The 19,455-nt window shown below is 46.3% G+C and overlaps 1 protein-coding gene across 1 annotated transcript in view; it reads left to right on the top strand.

Annotated features, from left to right (window-relative positions):
- Positions 1-19,455, top strand: part of Iqca1 (IQ motif containing with AAA domain 1) — a 111,372-nt gene that overhangs the window by 13,008 nt on the left and 78,909 nt on the right. The window contains exons 5-6 of the mRNA XM_032899616.1: positions 205-276; positions 10,056-10,261. Of these exons, the coding sequence (XP_032755507.1) occupies positions 205-276; positions 10,056-10,261 (278 nt within the window). The remainder of the gene's footprint in view (positions 1-204; positions 277-10,055; positions 10,262-19,455) is intronic.

Below are 19,455 nucleotides of genomic sequence, written 5' to 3'. Positions count from 1 at the left end.
CAGAATATGTTGTCTGAGAGAAGAATAAATAAAATGAAAAACAATAAAGAAGAATAAAAAGTTGCTGCCATTACCCCAACATTAAAAAAAAAAAAAAAAAAAAAAACCTCCAGTGCGCAGGCCGGAGTTCATTGTCAGGATCCTTGGGACGGGCAGTCTCTGCAAGAGAACATCCCCCAGGAGTAACTAGGCCTTTGTTTGCAGGTTTGGCGAGGTTTCTATCAATGCAAGAAAACAGTGAGGGAGCGGGAAGAAGAGATGATATTCCTGGGTATGGTAAGTTCGCTAAGTAAAGAGTAGAGCCTGGGGGTTGGGGATTTAGCTCAGTGGTAGAGCGCTTGCCTAGCAAGCCCAAGGCCCTGGGTTCGGTCCCCAGCTCCGAAAAAAAAAAAAAAAAAGAGTAGAGCCTGGAGGGTGTGTGCACCTTTCCCACAGAGTTTCTGAGGAAAGGAAGGAAAACTGAATAGGTATCTTAAGAGACCAGAAGTGTCTGACTGATCAGAAGCCTGCAGGGGGCCCAAGAGATCGGGGAGTGTCCCTCAGATGTCTTCAAAATGCAGAGTGCTCCAGATGAGAGACAGACTGCAGAGTCAGAAATATCTCATGCCCGACTGGTGTCAGCAGAGCCCTTGGCTTCATGAGGGTCTTTCCAGTGAGAATGGAATTATTTTGGTCCAGCTGGTGTTGAAGGGCCCATTTTTACAGTGATTATCGAGTCACGGGTAAGAAGGGTGCATTTGTTGTGTATCGTTGTATAGCTGTGTATCATTGTATAGCTGTGTATCATTGTATAGCTGTGTCAACACAAAACAGCAGCATGGCCATGCAACAGCCTGTGCTGTGGCACACGTCCCATGGCTCAGTTCCCTGCCTGGGTGGCTCATGGCTACTGTCACACTATTGGGGCTAGGTTCTCATCTGAGGCTCAGGTGGGGAAGGATCTGCCTCCAAGGTCATGTAGCTATTGGTGGCATCCCTCCTTGTGGACAGCAAGACCAGCACCCTCAGCTCTTTGCCAGATCTTGGCTGGAGACAGTTCAGCACCTGGTCTCGTGGACCTTGGAGTCTTCCCTGTGGCAGCCGGCTTCCCCAGAAACATTAGGGAAAGAAGGTCCACTCACTGCACAAAGTCCTTCACCTTCGCCCTGCTGTTAGTTAAAAATGAGTAAAAGGTCCCAAAGAGGGGTTACAGCAGGGTTTGGGGATCAGGAAGCAGGGCACTGGAATCCCTTTAGAGCAGTATTTCTCAACCTGTGGGAGTTGAACAACCATTTTCATGGGTTCACCTAAGACCATCAGAAAACATGGATATTTGCATTAAGAGTCATAACAGTGGCAAAATTACAGGTATGAAATAGCAATGAAATAACTTTATGGTTGGGGGGTCACCACGACATGAGGAACTATATTAAAGTGTCACATCATTAAGAAGGTTGAGAACCACTGCCTTAGATTCTGGTACAAGGGGTCCTCAGCATCTTTTGTACATGGAGTATGGGGCCTCTAAACATGACTCATGTGTCCCGAGCAGAGCTCAGGACTCTTAAGGCAGCCACCATTGCCTTTTTAGAGTCCCTTCTTCCTCAACTGAAACCTCAGTCCTCCCAGTCTCAGTGAATGGCTGGGCTCTATCCCCTACAGAAGAAGCTCATATGGACATCCCTTATGACATCCCTTCAGAGTCCAGGAGGTCAACTCTCTAACAGTGGCGTCACCAGCGATGTGACCATTCCTCAAGGGGGCCTCACTTGTTGACCAACCTAGTTCCCATTGAAAGAATTTTTAACTGAGAATACCGGAATCCCACCAAAACCTTATACCAAGGGCTTCAGGTACACCACAGGGAGACAGCTGCTTTGCTGGGGGCTTCATTGATAACCTCAGATCACACACATGTAAACAGCACCATTGACAGGACAAGGAGTTGGTCTCTGAAATAACCAACTTTCTGTAGAGTTCTGAGAAGGCCAAGGAAGGAAAGAAGCAACAGGAATACAAACAGACCCTAAGTTACCACAGACACCCAGCCCACCAAACTATCATCTCGCGTCTTGAACCTCTGGGGTCATAAATTAGAAGACGCTGAACAGAGAAGATCGTCTAGGGAAATATAAATGCCCAAGCTTACAGAAGCCATGAGAAACCTTAATTAAGCCAATCAGAGTAGCAGAGGCTCAGCCGACTCTCCAGCGTCTGGGTTACTCAGGGAGTTGGGCACCAGGAACAGTGAGTGGTGCCCAGTGCTTCAGCAAAGTCAGTGTCAGCAGCCTCCAACGCCACTCGGGAAACTGGGGTGGAGCTGACCCCAGTCAGAGGTGGCTGCAGAGGTGACTCAGGTGGCACCGTGACACAGTAGATAATGCCAACCTGTGTGGCTGTTAACGCCAGTGCACAGCAAGCCAGGGTGGCTAGACCTTGCTTCTGGGGGCTTGAGGCACTTGCCCATGAAGAAGAAGAGGGACGTCTACACCCTGCTCCACACAACAGCCTAAGTACCTCAGATACAGCCAGACTCTGGCGAGGGCATCTCTGTTGCCAAAACAAGACAAAACAAACACAAGGAAGCCAAGTTGGTTTTCGCTTGGGAGGCAGAGTGGATTACCGACAAGTAGTGGCTTTGGTCAAACAACATCTCTGTCATAGTTGAGGCCGTGCAGACAGCGGTGGAGTGTGAACCAAGGCGCTGCTCCCCAGACCCCCGTCATCTCTGCAGCAAAGCACCTGCTCACTCCAGCCCCTGCCACCACCTCCCCAGCCTGAGCAAATGATGAAGGCCTAGTGTTGTTGAGCGATCGTATAGGGAGGAGCTGGGCCCTTTTCTTAAACATGCTTTTGGTTTGTTGTTGGAAAATAAGTCATAAGCAGTTTCTACCCCCTCCAAAAAGTGACAAGTGGGAAGAGGACCATAATAAGCACTGGGTCAAAATGGAGAAAGGGACAGTGGAAGAAGAAAGCTTGACTGTGGACCTCAGGTCAAAAACACAAAGACCAAAACCTGAAGGAGCCCTCCTAGATGGTACCTAGAAGGTTACATAGACGTGACACCTGAAACGTCACAGGCTCACAATGGGCTGGGCCTCCCCTATCAGTCATCAACGGGGACAATCCCTCACAGATATGGTTGCAGGCCAGTCTGATGGGGCAGTTGCTCTGTTGAGACTGCCTGAGTACCAGTGTGCAGGAGGCAGAGAGATAGGATTCCCGGAGGAAGTTGGCTGGCTAAACTAGCCAAATCTGGTTCAAGTGAGAGACCCTGACTCCGCGTATAAGGTGAAGGACAATCACAGAAGACCTCTAACATCAGCATCTGGCTTCCGCATGCATGTGCCATGCACGCAAAGGTGTGCCTACACACATACAAATGCCCACATAAACACACACATACACATATACCACATACATATCATGTGAAAATAAACTGCTTATATTGGCTGTTTTAATTTAAAAATGAATCTAAGGTTCATGGTGTGTACTTAGGTCCCAAGTAAAATTTCGCACAAGTCAAACTTTTGACTCAATTGCCTCTATTTGAGTAAACTTCCGTTTAATGTGATTCGACCTCCACTTACTGGACATCTTCTGTGTTTAAAAAAAAAAATGTTCAGAATCCCAGGCAATGGCCAAAGACTGTTGCATTTACCCTTCAATCTTGACTGCCTACCCTGGTACCCCTCAGAGCCGGATCATCCGTGTATAACACAGACCCTCCACTTTCCTCTCCAGTTTACATTGCTGGGCTCAAAAGAGAATTTCTCCTCAGTGCAGTTTGCACGACATGAGGAGAACAGCTCCCCCGCTGTGTGTTCCGTGAGACTCTCTCTGCGTGCTGTTTTGCCCAGTGTGCCGAATCTTGATATTACAAGTTCTATTGAAATGTTAACCACCGAGAAATACATGGATTCAATTTTTGGAAGAATGTTATCTTCAGTATGCCGGCTGACGACCATACAAAATCCACTATCCCAAACCAAGGGCATGTTTTCAATTGAATACATTTTCCACTGTCGTTGATGAGGGCTGTGCCTCCTTGTGTCAAATCTCCATTTTCCATTGGTTCATCTGGACCCATGATGTCAACGTAAAAGCCAGTGTCTTAGTCGGTCCCAGCTGTGCTTGTGTCACCACTTCCTGGAGTGACAATCTAGTCTCTGAAAACAGACTCAGGTCAAGGGACATCGCTCCACCTTCCACCCCAACCAGACATTTCTCTTAACCATCGGCATATAAATGATTTTCTGTTGATATTGCCTTTTTAAAATTTTAAATCATAAAGTCTACAGAGGAAAATAAACGGTGGTCTAAAACTCACGCGCAGCTATTTTAATTGGCAGAGCCAGTGGCATGGAGCCAGCGTAAGGGAACTTAATGAGCACAGTCCATTTCCTTCCAGGGACCCCTTGCAGCCATCCGTCCTGCAGTCAGGGCCTGTGTATTTCACTTTTCCCCGAAGCCATCGCTGTTTGCATCGTAATGAGGAACTCTGGGGTCACTTATTAAAGGGAAGGGCCTGTGGCTTCTACAAACATCATTGGAATCCTGAAAGTACCATAAACCCATTCACTTTTATTCTCTACCATCAAACAAGCTATTTTCTCCATTGCTTTGAGGCTAATAAATTAAAATTTTTATGCTTATTAGCCCCAGCACAGGCTGGGGTACCCTATGACTGAGGCTCTTAGAGCCCCTGATGTATCTTTTAACATTAGAAGAGCTGTCTGTCCCCCTCAGTGTCCCAGAAGAGACAACATCCAGCCACATGCATTTATCCTGCAGTGGCCGGGACCCCTCTGGAGCCTCTGGTTGGCAACACGTAACTTAGAGGCAGACAGACTTGGTTCAAAGCCCAGCTCTGTCTGTTGCCAGGGGCAGGGCTCCACGTCTCACACGCCCTTCCTGGGAGCCTCAGTTTCCTTTTGGAGAGAGGCCAGCACAGTACTGCCTTTCTCCTGGGGCAGCCAGCAGGACATCCTAAGAGCCTGAAGGGAGAGGCCTAACCCAGAGCATGAGGTTCGAAACACCTCCGAGGAATGTGGTTTATGTGGTCTTGGCAGATGATAAGATGTAATGATGGTTGAGTGATCTTTGCAACAGAACACTTTGAAGAAGTCCAGAAAGTTCACGTACAAAACCGCAAAATGCTTCAAAATAAGCTCTTATATAAAACACGTGTATCAGAGACCTCAAAATCCAGTATATCCAGGCCCTTGTCTCATCCTACTAAACCTGTGTACTGAAATCTAGCCTGTTGAAACTTGGTCTGGAAAAGTCCATGAGGCCAAGTCGGCCCAATGCTTCCCTATCTAGCTATGGAGGGGCCATCTGGAGACTCTCCAAGGCAAAAGGCAGAGGAATTCCTAAAGAGGTAGCAAGCCATCCCTCTAGCCCACCACACCCTCTGGGGAGGAGGCTTCAAATGAAGTGCATAGTGACTTTAAAAGCCAACTTGAGCCAAGCATGACCCCAACACCATGCCTGTAATTCTGGACATCAAGAAAAAGGGACTAAGCCACCCCTGTTTTTCTATTAAGTAGGGTTTTACCATTCAGTTGCCTGACCTGACACACCTTAGCTTGATTTCACTCGTGCATATATATTATTTCTTATGGTTAATATTCTATCTGCTTAATTATGGCCCCAGGTTTCCAGGTCATCAGGCACTAAATGGCAAAATGATTATTTTCTTTGCCCTCCCTTCCATCCCTCTTGGGTTCTCTTGAACTGGTAGTCTGTCTTCATTCGCCTCACAGGAGCCCTTTACAAAGTTGCTCAATGCTTGCATGGACCAAGGCTGAGGTCTCCTGGGCCTGTTGGTGCCACCATGTTCTCCTGTACAGAGTAAATCACATGAAGCTGTGTCCAGCTCACAGCAGTGAGCAGTGGCCAGGCATGGTCTGCTGTGCTCTCCAGACAGCTTAAGATCCTGGGTTAGATACCAACATCACTGCCACTCAGCCATGGTCATTAAATTGCTAGTCAGTTTCTTCTTCCTCCTCCTCCTCCTCTTCTTCCTCCTCCTCCTCCTCTTCTTCTTCCTCCTCCTCCTCCTCCTCCTCCTCCTCCTCCTCTTCTTCTTCTTCTTCTTCTTCTTCTTCTTGTGTGTGTGTGTGTGTGTGTGTGTGTGTGTGTGTGTTTAACCCATTTAAGTTATAAAGGGAACGGGAAGGTTCTTATGTCACCATAAAGTCTTGAAACAGTGCTGTCACAGGCTCAAGAGGGAAAATGCCTTGTGTAAAACCACCATGTAAGTTAGTTCACCAACAACCACCAAGTTCAAATGCATATCCGTTTCAAAGTATGATCCGTAGCATCCATAAGAAACTATTTCCAGACAAAATGGATTAAGCCTGAGACTCAGCAAAGAGAGGCATCAAACACAGAGAATAGGAGTGTCTCTATGTGTCCTGCCTGTGTGATCCTGGGCAAGGCCCTTGATATCTTTGCACCTGTTTCCTCAGATGTAACATGAAAGCAGTAACACTCTCTCTGCTTAAGGTGGCGGTGCGGAGTTATCGAGCTTGAATATGTAAACCACTCAAACTTGCCTCAGAGCACTGAGTTTAGGCTGTGAGAGCATGAAGCAGATAATCCCAGCCTCAGCCGCTAAAGATCTTAAAGCTCACCAGCACCCTCTCCTATTACTGTTCTGAAATAACCATTAAAAAAATACTGAACTCTTAAAGAAATCAAATCCAATGGGCTAGAAAACACTCTTGCTTTTTAACAGATCAGTGCTTGCTAACATGGCAGATCTTAAAGATTCATACTGAACTTGGTCAACCCAGAGACCCAAACAAAAACTACCTCTCTCTCTGAAGACCTTCGATTCTGCTTCACCTGTTCACGCACAGAGTAGGTGGGTTTGTAGACCCATCCTTGCACAGAGTAGGTATGTTTGTGGACCAACAGTTATATACAGACAGACAGGTGACTTGGAAAGGATGGGCCACCCACCACTTGGTACCATCTCAACGGGACCTGATGAAGAGTTAGGGGTCCTGCAACCTGAGGTCTTCCTTGTAGGAAATCAGAGCCCTTCTAAGATGACAAGGCTGCCCTTCTAAGCACCTCCCCCAAGCATCAGTGCACATGTTTAGGACCTGGGAGAACAGGTGTAATAAGGCCACCAGCAGAGATCTGCTCCTCCCCTTAGGGTGACAACCACCACCCAGAGACAGAAGATCTTTGGATAATCGCCAGCACCGCGCCACATAATTCCCAGTCTACATGGGGCCGATACACTGAGCATATTTTTATAAATGACCATTTTCTCTCCCTAATTTCAACAAGGGTTTTAAAATCCAAAGCCTGTCAAACATTAGCTAAGCATCGGCGTTCACGGAGCGTGGAGTCTTGCTTCCCCCACAAACTCAGGAAGCGTCACTTCACATCGCATCCCTCCAGCAACATCAGTTATTAATGTGTGTGTGTTTTGCTGACAGAGGACCTCGCTGGAAATGTAAGTTTCGTTATTCCGTTCTGGGTCGTTAACTGTGGAGAGCTGGCAAATGTAATGGTTTGCTCACGTGGGGAGCCTTCATTAAGATGCATTAATCTACAGCCCATGCATTTCAATACGTCGTATGTTATCATGTTCCCCTCTCCTCTTAATATCCCTAATTTATTTTTAAATGAGTTGCTGTTTATGTGGCCAGTTAACAGATTTGAATTCATGTGACCAGAGTCGCTAAAGAAGAAAAGATGTTTGTGCCCAAAGGACAGGATGCTCGTTAGCATAGGATGTAAATTTATTAGAACCTTCAAGTGCAAAAACAGCAAGAGGAGGGAGTTACAAATGGCCCAGATGAGTTCCTGCCGGAGAAAATCTATATGGAAAAACATGCATGAATGCTCCCATCTGAGTAACACAGCACAGAGCTACACAACATGGAGTAAGACGGAGCTTGGAGCTCGCGGCAGCCATCTTCATTGGTGTGAGGCCTCCGCTTTCACCTCTGTCCAGTGGCAGCTCCTCGCTGTCATTTCTACCTCCAAAGATGAACGTGAGCATCACTGAGGAGACACAAGGCAAGGGCTTGTGGGACAGAGGACAATCAACCGGTAAAGTGATTAGATCAGCCTGTAGAGCAACTTTACAGGGACCAGAGAGATGGCTCAGCGGGTCAAAGCGTTGACTGTGCCAACATGAGGACTGCAGCTCAGATCCCCAACCAAGTAAATCCTGGATGGACATAGCAGCCCACTTACAACTCCAGCTCTCAGGAGGCCAAGCAGATCTCAGGAGCAGATTGCCCAGCTGGAATGGCCATATCTGTGAGTTCTGGGATTAGATGAGAGACTCCAGGAAGATACTCAATTTACACACACACACACACACACACACACACACACACACACACACACACACACACACACACTTTTACCTGCATGTACTCACACATGCAATTCTCGCTCTGAACCCACTCTTCGTGTGTTTTAGGGCATTTTCATCTTAACAAAAACTGTTATAACTCTTTATACTGGATTCTCTTTAATACCAAATGAGAAAATTGGATCGTTTTTTTTTTTAAGTTTATAAAGTATTACACATATAGCTTCCTCTTCTAATTCACTTAACTGTTTGGTTCTAAGTGGATTCTAAACTCTAACAGAAAGGTGGAACAATCTCTCCCACATGGAGGTCCAGAAGTGTTCTTTAAAAGGTTTCACTGTGTGTGCGTTCATGCGTGTAAGCACATACAAGGGAGCTCGTTTGACCGAATGGGCATGCTACAACTGAATCTGGCCTTTGATCTGCCTGATTGTACTGGGACCTCAGCACCAAATTCATCAGCTTACTGGCTAGCACAGTGTCCCCCTGGAACTGACCAAAGCTACTCCCCCAAGCAGTTACGAAGTCACTCCAAGTATTGCAGCAGGCGTTGCCAGAGAGACGACAGACATAAATACCCACAAGAACACAGGCAGCTGGAAAGGAACTCAGAAGTTCTTTGTTCTGAGTTCTGAGTGTTGCAAGCTTTGTTTAACAACACAATTGACTTCAATTATTTCTTATAATTTATGGTCTGAAGATACTCATGTTTAACACCAACATGCAAATTTCCAAAAAATGTACTTTGGTTCTCAAGATCCAGGAAAGGCTGCCTTCGGTACCAAGTCACTCTGCTTTTGACTTGAGAGCCTTGGTTGAACCTCTGGATGTCTCTAGAGAGTGGGTTCTTCCCCTGTACAGGAGCTCTCCTGCTCTTGTGGTTCTGATCTGGAGTATTGTAAGCACCAGGCTTGGATCCCTTCTGCATGCCCCCTTTACTTCACTCTCTCTGAGTCGCCAACATAGCACTTGGATAGACGGCTGCATAGAAGTATAGGCTAATCTACCAATGTTGCTCTGTTGGGGCTTCAGACAAACTGAATTTTATCCCGACACCATTTGAAGAATGTCTGTCTACAACTTGTGGAGATTCAGGGCATGGCTTGGGACTGGGGGCCAGAAGATGCTCCACGATGATCACTTCCAGATTTGTGGATTGACAGATGTGGAAGGAGAATGTTCTGTAAGATGTGTTGGGATGTATGTCTTTGGAGAGCCAAGAGTTGATTTTCATAGTTGATGTTTAGGTCATTCTGAGTAATTAGAATACAACTCCTTTCAGTAGACTTTATGACAAACACTTCCCTCCTCCCATTCTTGTTCCTCCCACTGATCAAGAAGATTGGGGGAAGCTTTAGTTTCTGGAGTGTGGGGGACATTTTTAGGTTAACTGAACCTACTAATTTTTTGTTGTTATAACACAATATCTGAGATGATCTACTTAAAATATAAAAGAGTTCTTTTCCCTAAGAGTTTTGGAGTTGTTGTTCATAACCAATGGGTCCTTGCTGCCTCGGACCCATGTCTGTGTGTGGGGTGGCATGTGTCACCTCTCCCCCTCACAGTGAATGAGGTCTTCAGGTGCTCACACTAGCTTTGATCTCAGTTCTAGATGTATTTTTTTTAAAACTCTGTCTGTGGTAAGACAACACATCTGATTTGCCTCTAGTGTTTCCTCCAGTCCTGTGGCTTTTAGAGCCTCAACTGTTTGGGGGTTTATTTCCAGAAACCACCCCCTCTCTTCAACGAAGTCAGTGATGCCGTCGTCCAGTCAGAACAAGTGTCAAATCTGCGGGACGAGTTGCAGTTCAAACACGAGCAGAAGTACCAGGAAGCCTTAGTGACTATCAAGGAGGACCTGCGGCTGTTGGAAGGCTCAGACATCAGGGAGCACCTGCAGGACCAGATCCGGCAGTGGTTCATAGAATGCAGGTGATGGACGGGTCTCCTCTTGGGTGGCAGGTGATGGACGGGTCTCCTCTTGGGTGGCAGGTGGTAGATTGGTCTCCTCATTCCGTGGTTTCCTTGTACGTTGCCTTATTTTGTTCTGGTGACCAGGTCTCATTGTTTAGACTGAGCCAGGCTTGAATGTAGAGGAGGCCTCTTGCTTCCGCTCTGGAGTCCTGGGATTATAAACATGAGCCGCCACCTGGCTTGTGTTCTTGGAAAACCAAGACATCCAGTATGGAGACACGAGGTCTCTTGACTTCATTTTTAAAAACTCAAATACTAATGCTAGGGATTCAGAAACATTTTTAATTAAATTGCTTCCTGGCCTGTGTTTGCTTTTTTAATATGGAAATGTATGGCCCGTGCACTCCTCTCTGTGACCACATAAAATAGAATGTGATGGTTAGGAGTCTGGACAGCCAGGTGTGTCTACAGCCCAAGGAACTGAAAGTTGCCAGGGCTGACTGCCTTTCCATTGGGAAGCAGCAATCCGTTGCTTCAGGCTCTCAGACCCTGCCCACCCCCCTCATTCTTGGAGCCAGTTTTGAGTGCAGGGACCTAGGATTCCCTAAATTATATGTCACTAGGAGTTCTGAGGCCAAGGCCCTAGACCTATTCTTACATTAGACATTTTACTGCCTTTAAATGAAATGCTAAACGGTCTTTGCTATTTGCTGGAGCAGTTTTAAGTATGTTTTATCTCAAAGAGAAGAAATAAGGGTTCTCCGTCATGATCAGGTACCGAGGAAAGGAATTCAGACATCTTTTCCCATGTCGGGGTTTTGTATCACCCCAACATCAGGTCCTGAGACACTCAACAGGACAATGCTGCTCAGCTTGTTGAGATCAGAGAACTGAATTGTCAGAAACAGAAAAATCAAATTTTTTCTTTAAATAAAACCATACCAGGGAGAGAGAGGGGGTGAGGTGGGGGGAGGCAGGCTGGGAGCAGACATCTTGGAATTCTCCGGTTTTGGATTTAGTAAGTCCCTTTACAGAAAAAAGAGCTCAGCAGTGGTGATGGGAACTCACCTTCCTCTGGTTCAGCACTCAGTTGCTTGTCACTGTTGAGATATGTAGGACAAGGGACATAGAGAAGCTCCCAGATAACAACTGATGGGGGTCTGGGTGCCAGGGGACGAGAGGGGTGTTCTTCCAGAAGCTGGACAGCCAATCTCTGTCCACAACCATTTTCCACCTACCTACGTTGACCATGTGGAAATCAAATACTTGTTCCCTGTGTGATAGTCAAACTGTACCCCAAAACTTCATGGTGGGTGTTAGGTGTCCTGAATAAACAATTCATGACTTTTAAAGGGTGAGTCATTTGGAGTAGCATGATGGGACAGTGTGCTCTGCTATCCCATGTATGTGTTATCTACTACTACTACTACTGCTACTACTACTACTACTACTACTACTACTATGTGTCTGCACGCACACACACACACACACACACACACACACACACACACACAGGTATCCAGAATAAGAAGTTCACAGTTCATGCCTTATAAATAAATGGTGAGCCACCTGGAGTTCTGGTATAAAATGGTCTTCTCAGGTCAACTGTCTTTTCTACATAGAGGTGTGATCAGTTCAGATGTCCCTTCTCAAGAATCTTGCATGACTTCTCTTCTTACAGAGAGTAACTGTATACATAGAGAGCTAAACTTCAAACACCCAGGATGGTGCCTGGGTAAGGAGTGACCAGACAATAGACATGGACAGACACCTGTTAATTAGCACCTTAATACTGGGTCATGTGATGGGAAATGAGGTGGTAGGTTGAGTGAGTTCACTGTTGTGTGTCCATCACAGGGGTACACACACACACACACATACATATATATGCACACATACACACACACACACACACACATATATATATATATATATATACACACACACATATACACATATACACTCACACATACACACTCACACACACCTAGATGCCCAAACCTCCCTCATGACTGGACACCATAAAGCTTTTAGATTTTGTGTGTGCACACACATACATGCAGTAGTAGTGTACAGACATATTTAGGATAATGCAACGCAGTGTTTTCTCACACTACTCTTAATGGTACATCATTTAAAAGGCACGAACTGTTTATCTTGCAATCCTACACTTGGTGTTTTCAGATCACAGTTGACAACGGGTCACGAAAGCCAAACCACAGAGGCCAGGAGAGCAGATAAGGGGGTTGCTGTGCTCACAGTACATGGAGCGCACTAAGCTTTTGTGCACACATGTGGAAAGCTTTTGGGGAGTACAGCAGAAACAAGAACTGTCTCCAGTTAGGCTCTAAGAGGAGGGGGTCACTGTAGAGTCTATCTTCTTCTGTACTACGAAAATTCTTTTGTTTCAATAAAAAGTATTGTTTTTATGATTTAAAAAAAGCCAAAAATACATTTGGAGGGAGGCCATCTGCTTGCATTGATTTAAAATATGTAAGATACTTTGGTTTTAGGGAAATAGTTTAATAGGATTCTTCATTACAGGCTTGGCCATCATTCCCGATGCAGAATTGGGTAGGATGGCAATGGGAGTGAGGTATCTTCCTTACCTGAGTCCCCAGAGACCCTGGCTGTCACTCTAGGAATGCCCTGTTATTTCAGCATTTATGAGAGTCTTTGAAAATGCAGCTGGTGGGTCCTCTGAGGACACTTCCTCCTGGTGTCAGCTGACCCCCACTGTCCAGGGGCTCCCTCGTGGGTATGCTGGGCAGAATTCACAAAGGCATAAAAATTCCTCTTTTTGAAGTAATGTAAGGTCGAGGGCAAATTTATTTTCATAATTGGATTAAAGTCATCTGATGGACTTTGATAAAGAGCCTTCGCCTTGCCGTTTTGAATCAAAGGCAAATAAAAGCAAATATTATCTTTTGAAGTATGAAACGTGGTCGATTCTCAGAATAAATCCCCAAAAGATTCTCAGGGGTAGGTCAGGCAATCGTGAGAAGCTATAAGGGACAAACACCCTCTCTCAGCTCATCTGGTGAGTATGCACAGGCTGGCCTCGGGCTCTAACTCAACACCTCACTGAGGGCCACGTTCACCTCCCAGGCGCGGGTCACAGGTGTGCGTTGCTATTCCTTCTGATTATTTGTTTTTAAAGCCAACTTTTAAGCTATTCTAGGTCATTTTTTTAATTATCTGACAGTTTCACACACGAATATAATGACTGTTAGCTGTTCTCTTGTCCTTATTCTCTTCCTACACCCCTGCCCCACCCACTGAAGAGTTAAACTTCAAAACTAACTCCCAGTCATCTGAGGTAGAGTTTAGTGAAGAAAAATGCGGCCTGTGTGTAGTTTCAGCAGAGGCAGCTACTGTGAACATTTCCTGGTAACATTCTTTCCTGTCTCTTTTCTCTCCAATATATATTCTAAGTAGTTTTATTTATTCATATTTTGGCTAATGTTTAAAACTTCAACATTGAACTCTCTCACGGCCTTGCAAGGCTTTCCAAAATATTTTTTTAATGAATGCTTGGCACTGAATTGCATGGGTGCACTGGTTAATAAACTGATTGTAATCTTTTTAATATTTTGCAGAGCTGGTAAAAAAAGTTATCAAGTGATCTTGGAATTTGTATTAATTTGATTATTTAGGGGTTGGGGAATAATTTCATTTTTGTTTTCGCTTTGAGACAGGGTCTAACTATGAAGCTCAGGATAGCCTGGAATTCTAGATCCTCCTGCCTCAGCCTCTTCAATGCCAGGATTACAGGGGTGCACCCCCAACTTATTTGAGGTGTCTTTGTTTGTTTGTTGTTCTTCTTCTTTGAGGTGTCTTTGTTTGTTTGTTGTTCTTCTTCCCTGAGCTGTTCTGCCATTTATTTGCTTCTATGTGTCATGGCGTCAGGGTTCTTTTCTTTATAAAGATCCTTAAGCTTTGGTGTATTGTCAAGTTTTCATTTGTCATTACTATCTTTAGGAAGTGATCGTCCCTTGCAGAGACCTTTGTACCTCCCCTTCGGTTTGTCTTCACCCCCTCTTTTGCACTGTAAGCCCTAGGATCTTCTGCAGAGTGCAGTGTGTGTGTGCATCGTCCTTGGTGTATTTGCAGTGTGGGCTGTCTAAAGAGCTCAGTCTGGGAAGCATAACCAGTTAGAAGCTGCTTCAGTCACTGGTCAAGGAAGAGCCAACTTCCTGGATTTGCCTTTATCCCTCCTCCTAGCCCCAGGGTCAGAGCTCAGGTGTGGGGCTCCCAGGATCTGACTTGTAATCATAGCCACCTTAGTGAGCAGATGCATCAGGCAGGTGTGCATTCAGGGAGGAAGGGGAGACTCTTATTGCCTGAATACTTATTCTATGTCCAGAATGTTTTACACATGAGCTCATTTGGCCTCTGTGTGGCTTTGCTAATCTTGCTGGATTAAATCTGCCATCCTGGTGATTCAACTGAAAACTTGAGGTCTGCGGTGAAAGAATAGAGCTGTGCTCTCTAGACCCTCCAAGGATAACATGGTCATCCTCTCTTCCAGCCCCCGGTGGCTGCTGCCTCTCCTTGGCTTATGCATCTAGGTCACTCCACCCTACATCAATGCTCGCATTACCCTCTCTTCCGTGTGCCTCTGACCACTCTGCACGTTTTGTACAGTATTGAGGACAACATGGGAGAAATACCACACAACATAGATAACCCCTATCAAATGTTCAATCTGATGTGTTCGGTGTCACAAACTCCAGGGTTTAGGACAAGGGTCTTTAGAGTTCACTGTTCAGCCCCCCACATGCCGACAGCCCTGTGAGATGGCACTGCACCCTTTCCACCCACAGGCAGCATCATGAGGTCCAAACTACAGGACTTTGGGTTGGTCTGCATAGTTCCCATCCCACAGGACTCTCTGTGGCACTAGGAGTGTTCTAGGTTCTGATATCTAGCACAGCAGTAGATGTCGACTTAGTCCGGCTATGTGAACTGGCTCCAACTTACAAAGGTTCAACACGGCAATGTGCAAAACAGGACACATCCAGCAGGAACCGCTTTCCTAATTTGAACATGGACCTTTTCTTTGGCCAGAGCTATGTCCTCTGATCCTTGCTGATGGGCATCATGGGTAGTAGCACAGAGTTGGATGGGGGGGGTGCTCACAACTCCCTGTCAGCCCCATGACCTCAAGGGCAATCTGTGTTGTGCTGTGCTGTGCTGTGTGGTCAAGCTGGGACGATTGGCAGGGCAGGTATATTAAATGCGTTTCCGCTCTAACCTCCTTCCCAACTTACAGTGCATTTAAAGGACATAGCTGAGTAGCAGCTGTTTATTTCATTTTATTTCATTTGAATGTAGGTTTAGGCAATCACATGTCCCTAGTGGTTACCATGTTGAGAAGCACAGCTACCAACCTACAAAGGATAGATCGGCTGGTGGGGCGGCACAGAGAGGAAGGTCGGAGAGGGAGGGATAGATGTTGATGGGAGAGAGGTCATAAAAGAGTTCCTGTCACAAAACAGCAAGTGTGGAATGTGCTCAGGCCTGGGGCAGGAGAGCAGCTTGTCTGGGACCACCTGCATATGTGCATTCTTTCTGGAGGGGGTTTCAGTCATTTGTGGGGTTTTGTGTTTTCAAAATTATAGTTTAAATGACATTAAGTCTGTTCCCTTCCCCCACTCCATCACAGTTTTGTGCATTAAGCTTTGGTGTTTCTAAGTCAGGGAGACCTTGAGTGCAGGCAGGCCCCTGTCCTATCCCCTCCCATCATGCATTGGGAACTCTGTCAATGCAAAGTCGCCATGCTTTGACCCTGCAATGGTCAGGCTGGGAACAGAAATTTGATGGCTGCAAGAAGCAGCCTGAAGGAGGAAGGGCTTATTCTGACTTTCAATTTGAGGAGAAAGTCACTCGTGGTAGTGAAGACATGGGAGGGGGAGAGTAAGAGAGTTTGCAGTCAGGAATTAAAGAACAGACAAAAAGTGGGGCCAGGCTCTCAGACCTTGGAGCTTATTCTCGGTGACTGCTTCCTCCCATGATGCACCACCTTTTAAAGCTCTTAAAGCCTTCTGAAACAGCACCAGGGAGAGCAACAGCGTCCAAACACATATGCCTGTGGGAACAGTTGGTGTTCAAGGCACAGCTGTGCCCACAGCCGTAGGTCTCATTGGGTATCACCTGGGAGCCCAGGTCTTTCCTCACTCCTAACTCCTCCTCTTCCCTCAGCAGCTTCAGGTCTTCATGCAGTGTACTTAAAAAGAGAAAGAGTGAGCCACTATGAGAGAAAGGGGTGGGGGTGGGGAGAGAAGGAGGAGAATCCTGGGATTTGAGGAAGCTGGATGTGGTTTGCCTCATGAGACGCTGCGGGCTTGTGGAAGTTAGGCAGCTTGGCGCGAAGTCTACCTAGTGACTTGCAGATGGAGAACAAAGATACAGGGCAGAGACCTCTAGGAATGTGGACACCGTGTAGATCCAGGGTGGTCTCCAGGGAGAGGGCAGAGCTTCCTTCTGAGAACTGTCAGTGACATGAAAAGAAGCCACCAGCCTGCTCCTGTCAGATGCCCCCTGGTCGGCTGGGATCCCGGCTATATTAAATTTTTTTTCCTTCATGTTTTCTATATTTTCCCCAGGGATCCTGAGGTACATTCAAAATGTCTGAAGTCTGAGGAAGACAGGGGGATGGTCACACATGGAGAGACGGGTCTAGGGCTCATTATTGTGGATTCTTTGTGTAATTACATATTCAGTGAATTCTCAAAAGCAGCTGCAGTCAGCAGAGGAGAGGCAAACACATGTGGGTTATTCCAGTAAGAAGCCAAAATATCTTCCTCTTGGCCATTGCTTCCATGGAAAATATATGAGGTTCAACAGGGGACATGAGAAGGGCGGGTAAGAACTCAAGGTTCGGGCACTATTCACTGAGGCCTTGGGGACAGGTGTATAGCCCATGGGAAACCACAAGTTTTGATGTGGCACGTCACTGCAAATCAAACCGAGAGCACCCAGCACTTGTAGTCTTGGATCCAGGTTCTAAGGCTCAATGAAAAATAGGCACTAGGCTTTCAGCAAATGCAGTATGCTAATTCCCTTTGTCTAGACCCATAAACGGGTCCAGAAAAAAAACCATGGGCCCTTTTCATGCTTTGTGTATCCCACAGACTGCAAGCCCTGGTGTGGCTTCTCAGAAGCATGCTGGCCACCAGTCCTACTTACCACTGCCCTTAGCACATCTCCTGTTTCCAAAGTGCGGCCAAGCACCACCAAAGAACTGCACAGACTTGCCTTAGTCTTAGATGTGGGAGACCTCAGATCCAAGTATTTCTCCTGCAGGAAGTGGGATGTCGTGGGACCACCTCCTGGGGGTTGCGGGGTGGGGGGGGACTGGGCACTGTGGGGACAGAACACAAGAGGTTTTCACACTCGGGGTCTTCCAGTTCAGAACAGACAGAAGCCCTTCATCCCCGCTCTCCATGGCTTTGTGTAAACCCTGCTTGGACAGAAATAGCCACACACCTTCATCTTTTATAAATATAGTGGCATGCACTTGTCACTTGATCAAACAAGGAGAGGGGATTGGAAAGGACAGGACAGACAAAGCTTCTTCTGATGAGGAAGGGACATGGAGGACGCTGGCTGGGCTTCAAGCCATGTCTTGAAGGGAACGGGAGACAGTGAAGAAAGACCTTTGCTTTCATCCTGGCAGGGTCAGCTCTGTCCTGGGTATTAGTTCTCCCATGTAAACGGCATTTGGGATAGGAAAACAGAAATAAGACCTGCTTGTCACTTTCCCGACAGAGGAGCAAACCAAGGAACCCCTAATGTATTGTTTCTTTTAATTAAATTGTAAAGGGAGGAGCAAGCTGTCTCTACGGGTTTGGGGGAGGCTTGTCACATTCAAACAGGAGCAGAATTCAAGATGATATTCTTGGACCAAGAAGGAAGCCTTGATCCTGACCACTTCTATAGTAACATCCACTAATAAGCAAGGTGTCTGTGAATAGATTGATTCTCCTACCCAGCACTATGGGATCAAGAGGCTGGGTGCACAGGGCTTACTTGGTGTCCTCTAAGCACAGGTCCACTTGGTGTCCCAAGGAGGCCACGTAATTAAGTCCATGTGTCAGCCATTGCCTTTATTGAGTGCCTGTGAATTTATAGGCAACAAGTGACACCTTTGGAGGCTTCTGTGCAGTGGCACAAGCTGCTTACTTTAGAACTCGGGAGAAATTTATGAGACTGCTGACATTAATGGAGGTGGCTGGATGACTGGGGGGGATCGGCCGGAAACCCCTCCATCCATATATTTTTCATACTTGGTGAAACGCAGATAAATCTCTGTCCTGTGCGTCTGGGACGGGGAGACCCGTCGAAGCTTGGTGTCGGGCCTCAGGGGGAAATTTATCATTTGAGGAGTTCTGCTTTCTAAATCACTGTGAACTCCAGACCGGCCATTTGCACATTTGTATGAGAATTTTTGACAATATCCATAAATTTTTAATAGGCCCCAACTTTTACCAAGTACCACACCTCCCATTTGTTAACAGAAAAATACGAGGCCAGAGTGCCTCCCTTCCACTCGCTTCAGATAAAAGAACGGGAAAGCAGCACTCAATGTCCATCATGGTTTTAGTGAGAAAGGCAACCTTAGTCGATGAATAAATTTTATAAGAAGTTAACATCAGCCCCATCACTTGTCACATGTAAATTGCAGAGTTTCCAGAAGTCAAACGAACAAGGCTCTATTTTAAAACAACGAACCTAAAGTTTTGCAAAAATGGAAATTCCCCAAGCCAAGTGGAGACTTTGTTTTGTTTTGCTTTAAAGATTTATTTATTATATATAATTACACTGGAGCTGTCTTCAGACACACCAGAAGAGGGGACCAGATCTCATCACAGATGGTTGTTGCTAGGAATTGAACTCAGGACCTCGGAAAGAGCAATCGGTATTATTAACTGCTGAACCATCTCCCCAGCCATGTAGCTCTCTCCATGTAATTTACACTACTGTTTATGTGTGCACATGCTACAGCACATGGACAGAGGTCAGGGGACAGCGTTGTGGACTCGGTTCTCTCCCTCCACCTTCCCGTGGGTTCCAGGGATTGAACTGAGACTACCAGGTTTGGCTGCAGGGCTGCAGTGGGAGGAGTGACCTACTGAGCCATCCCACAGGCCACTCCAAGTGGCTTCCTACTTTCCCTCCATCACAGGAGGAGTCAGTGGCAGCTATCA

This window comes from Rattus rattus, chromosome 4 (genome assembly GCF_011064425.1).
Source record: "Rattus rattus isolate New Zealand chromosome 4, Rrattus_CSIRO_v1, whole genome shotgun sequence".
Classification (NCBI taxonomy): Eukaryota; Metazoa; Chordata; class Mammalia; order Rodentia; family Muridae; genus Rattus; species Rattus rattus.
This window is presented reverse-complemented; position numbering and strand designations above follow the sequence as displayed.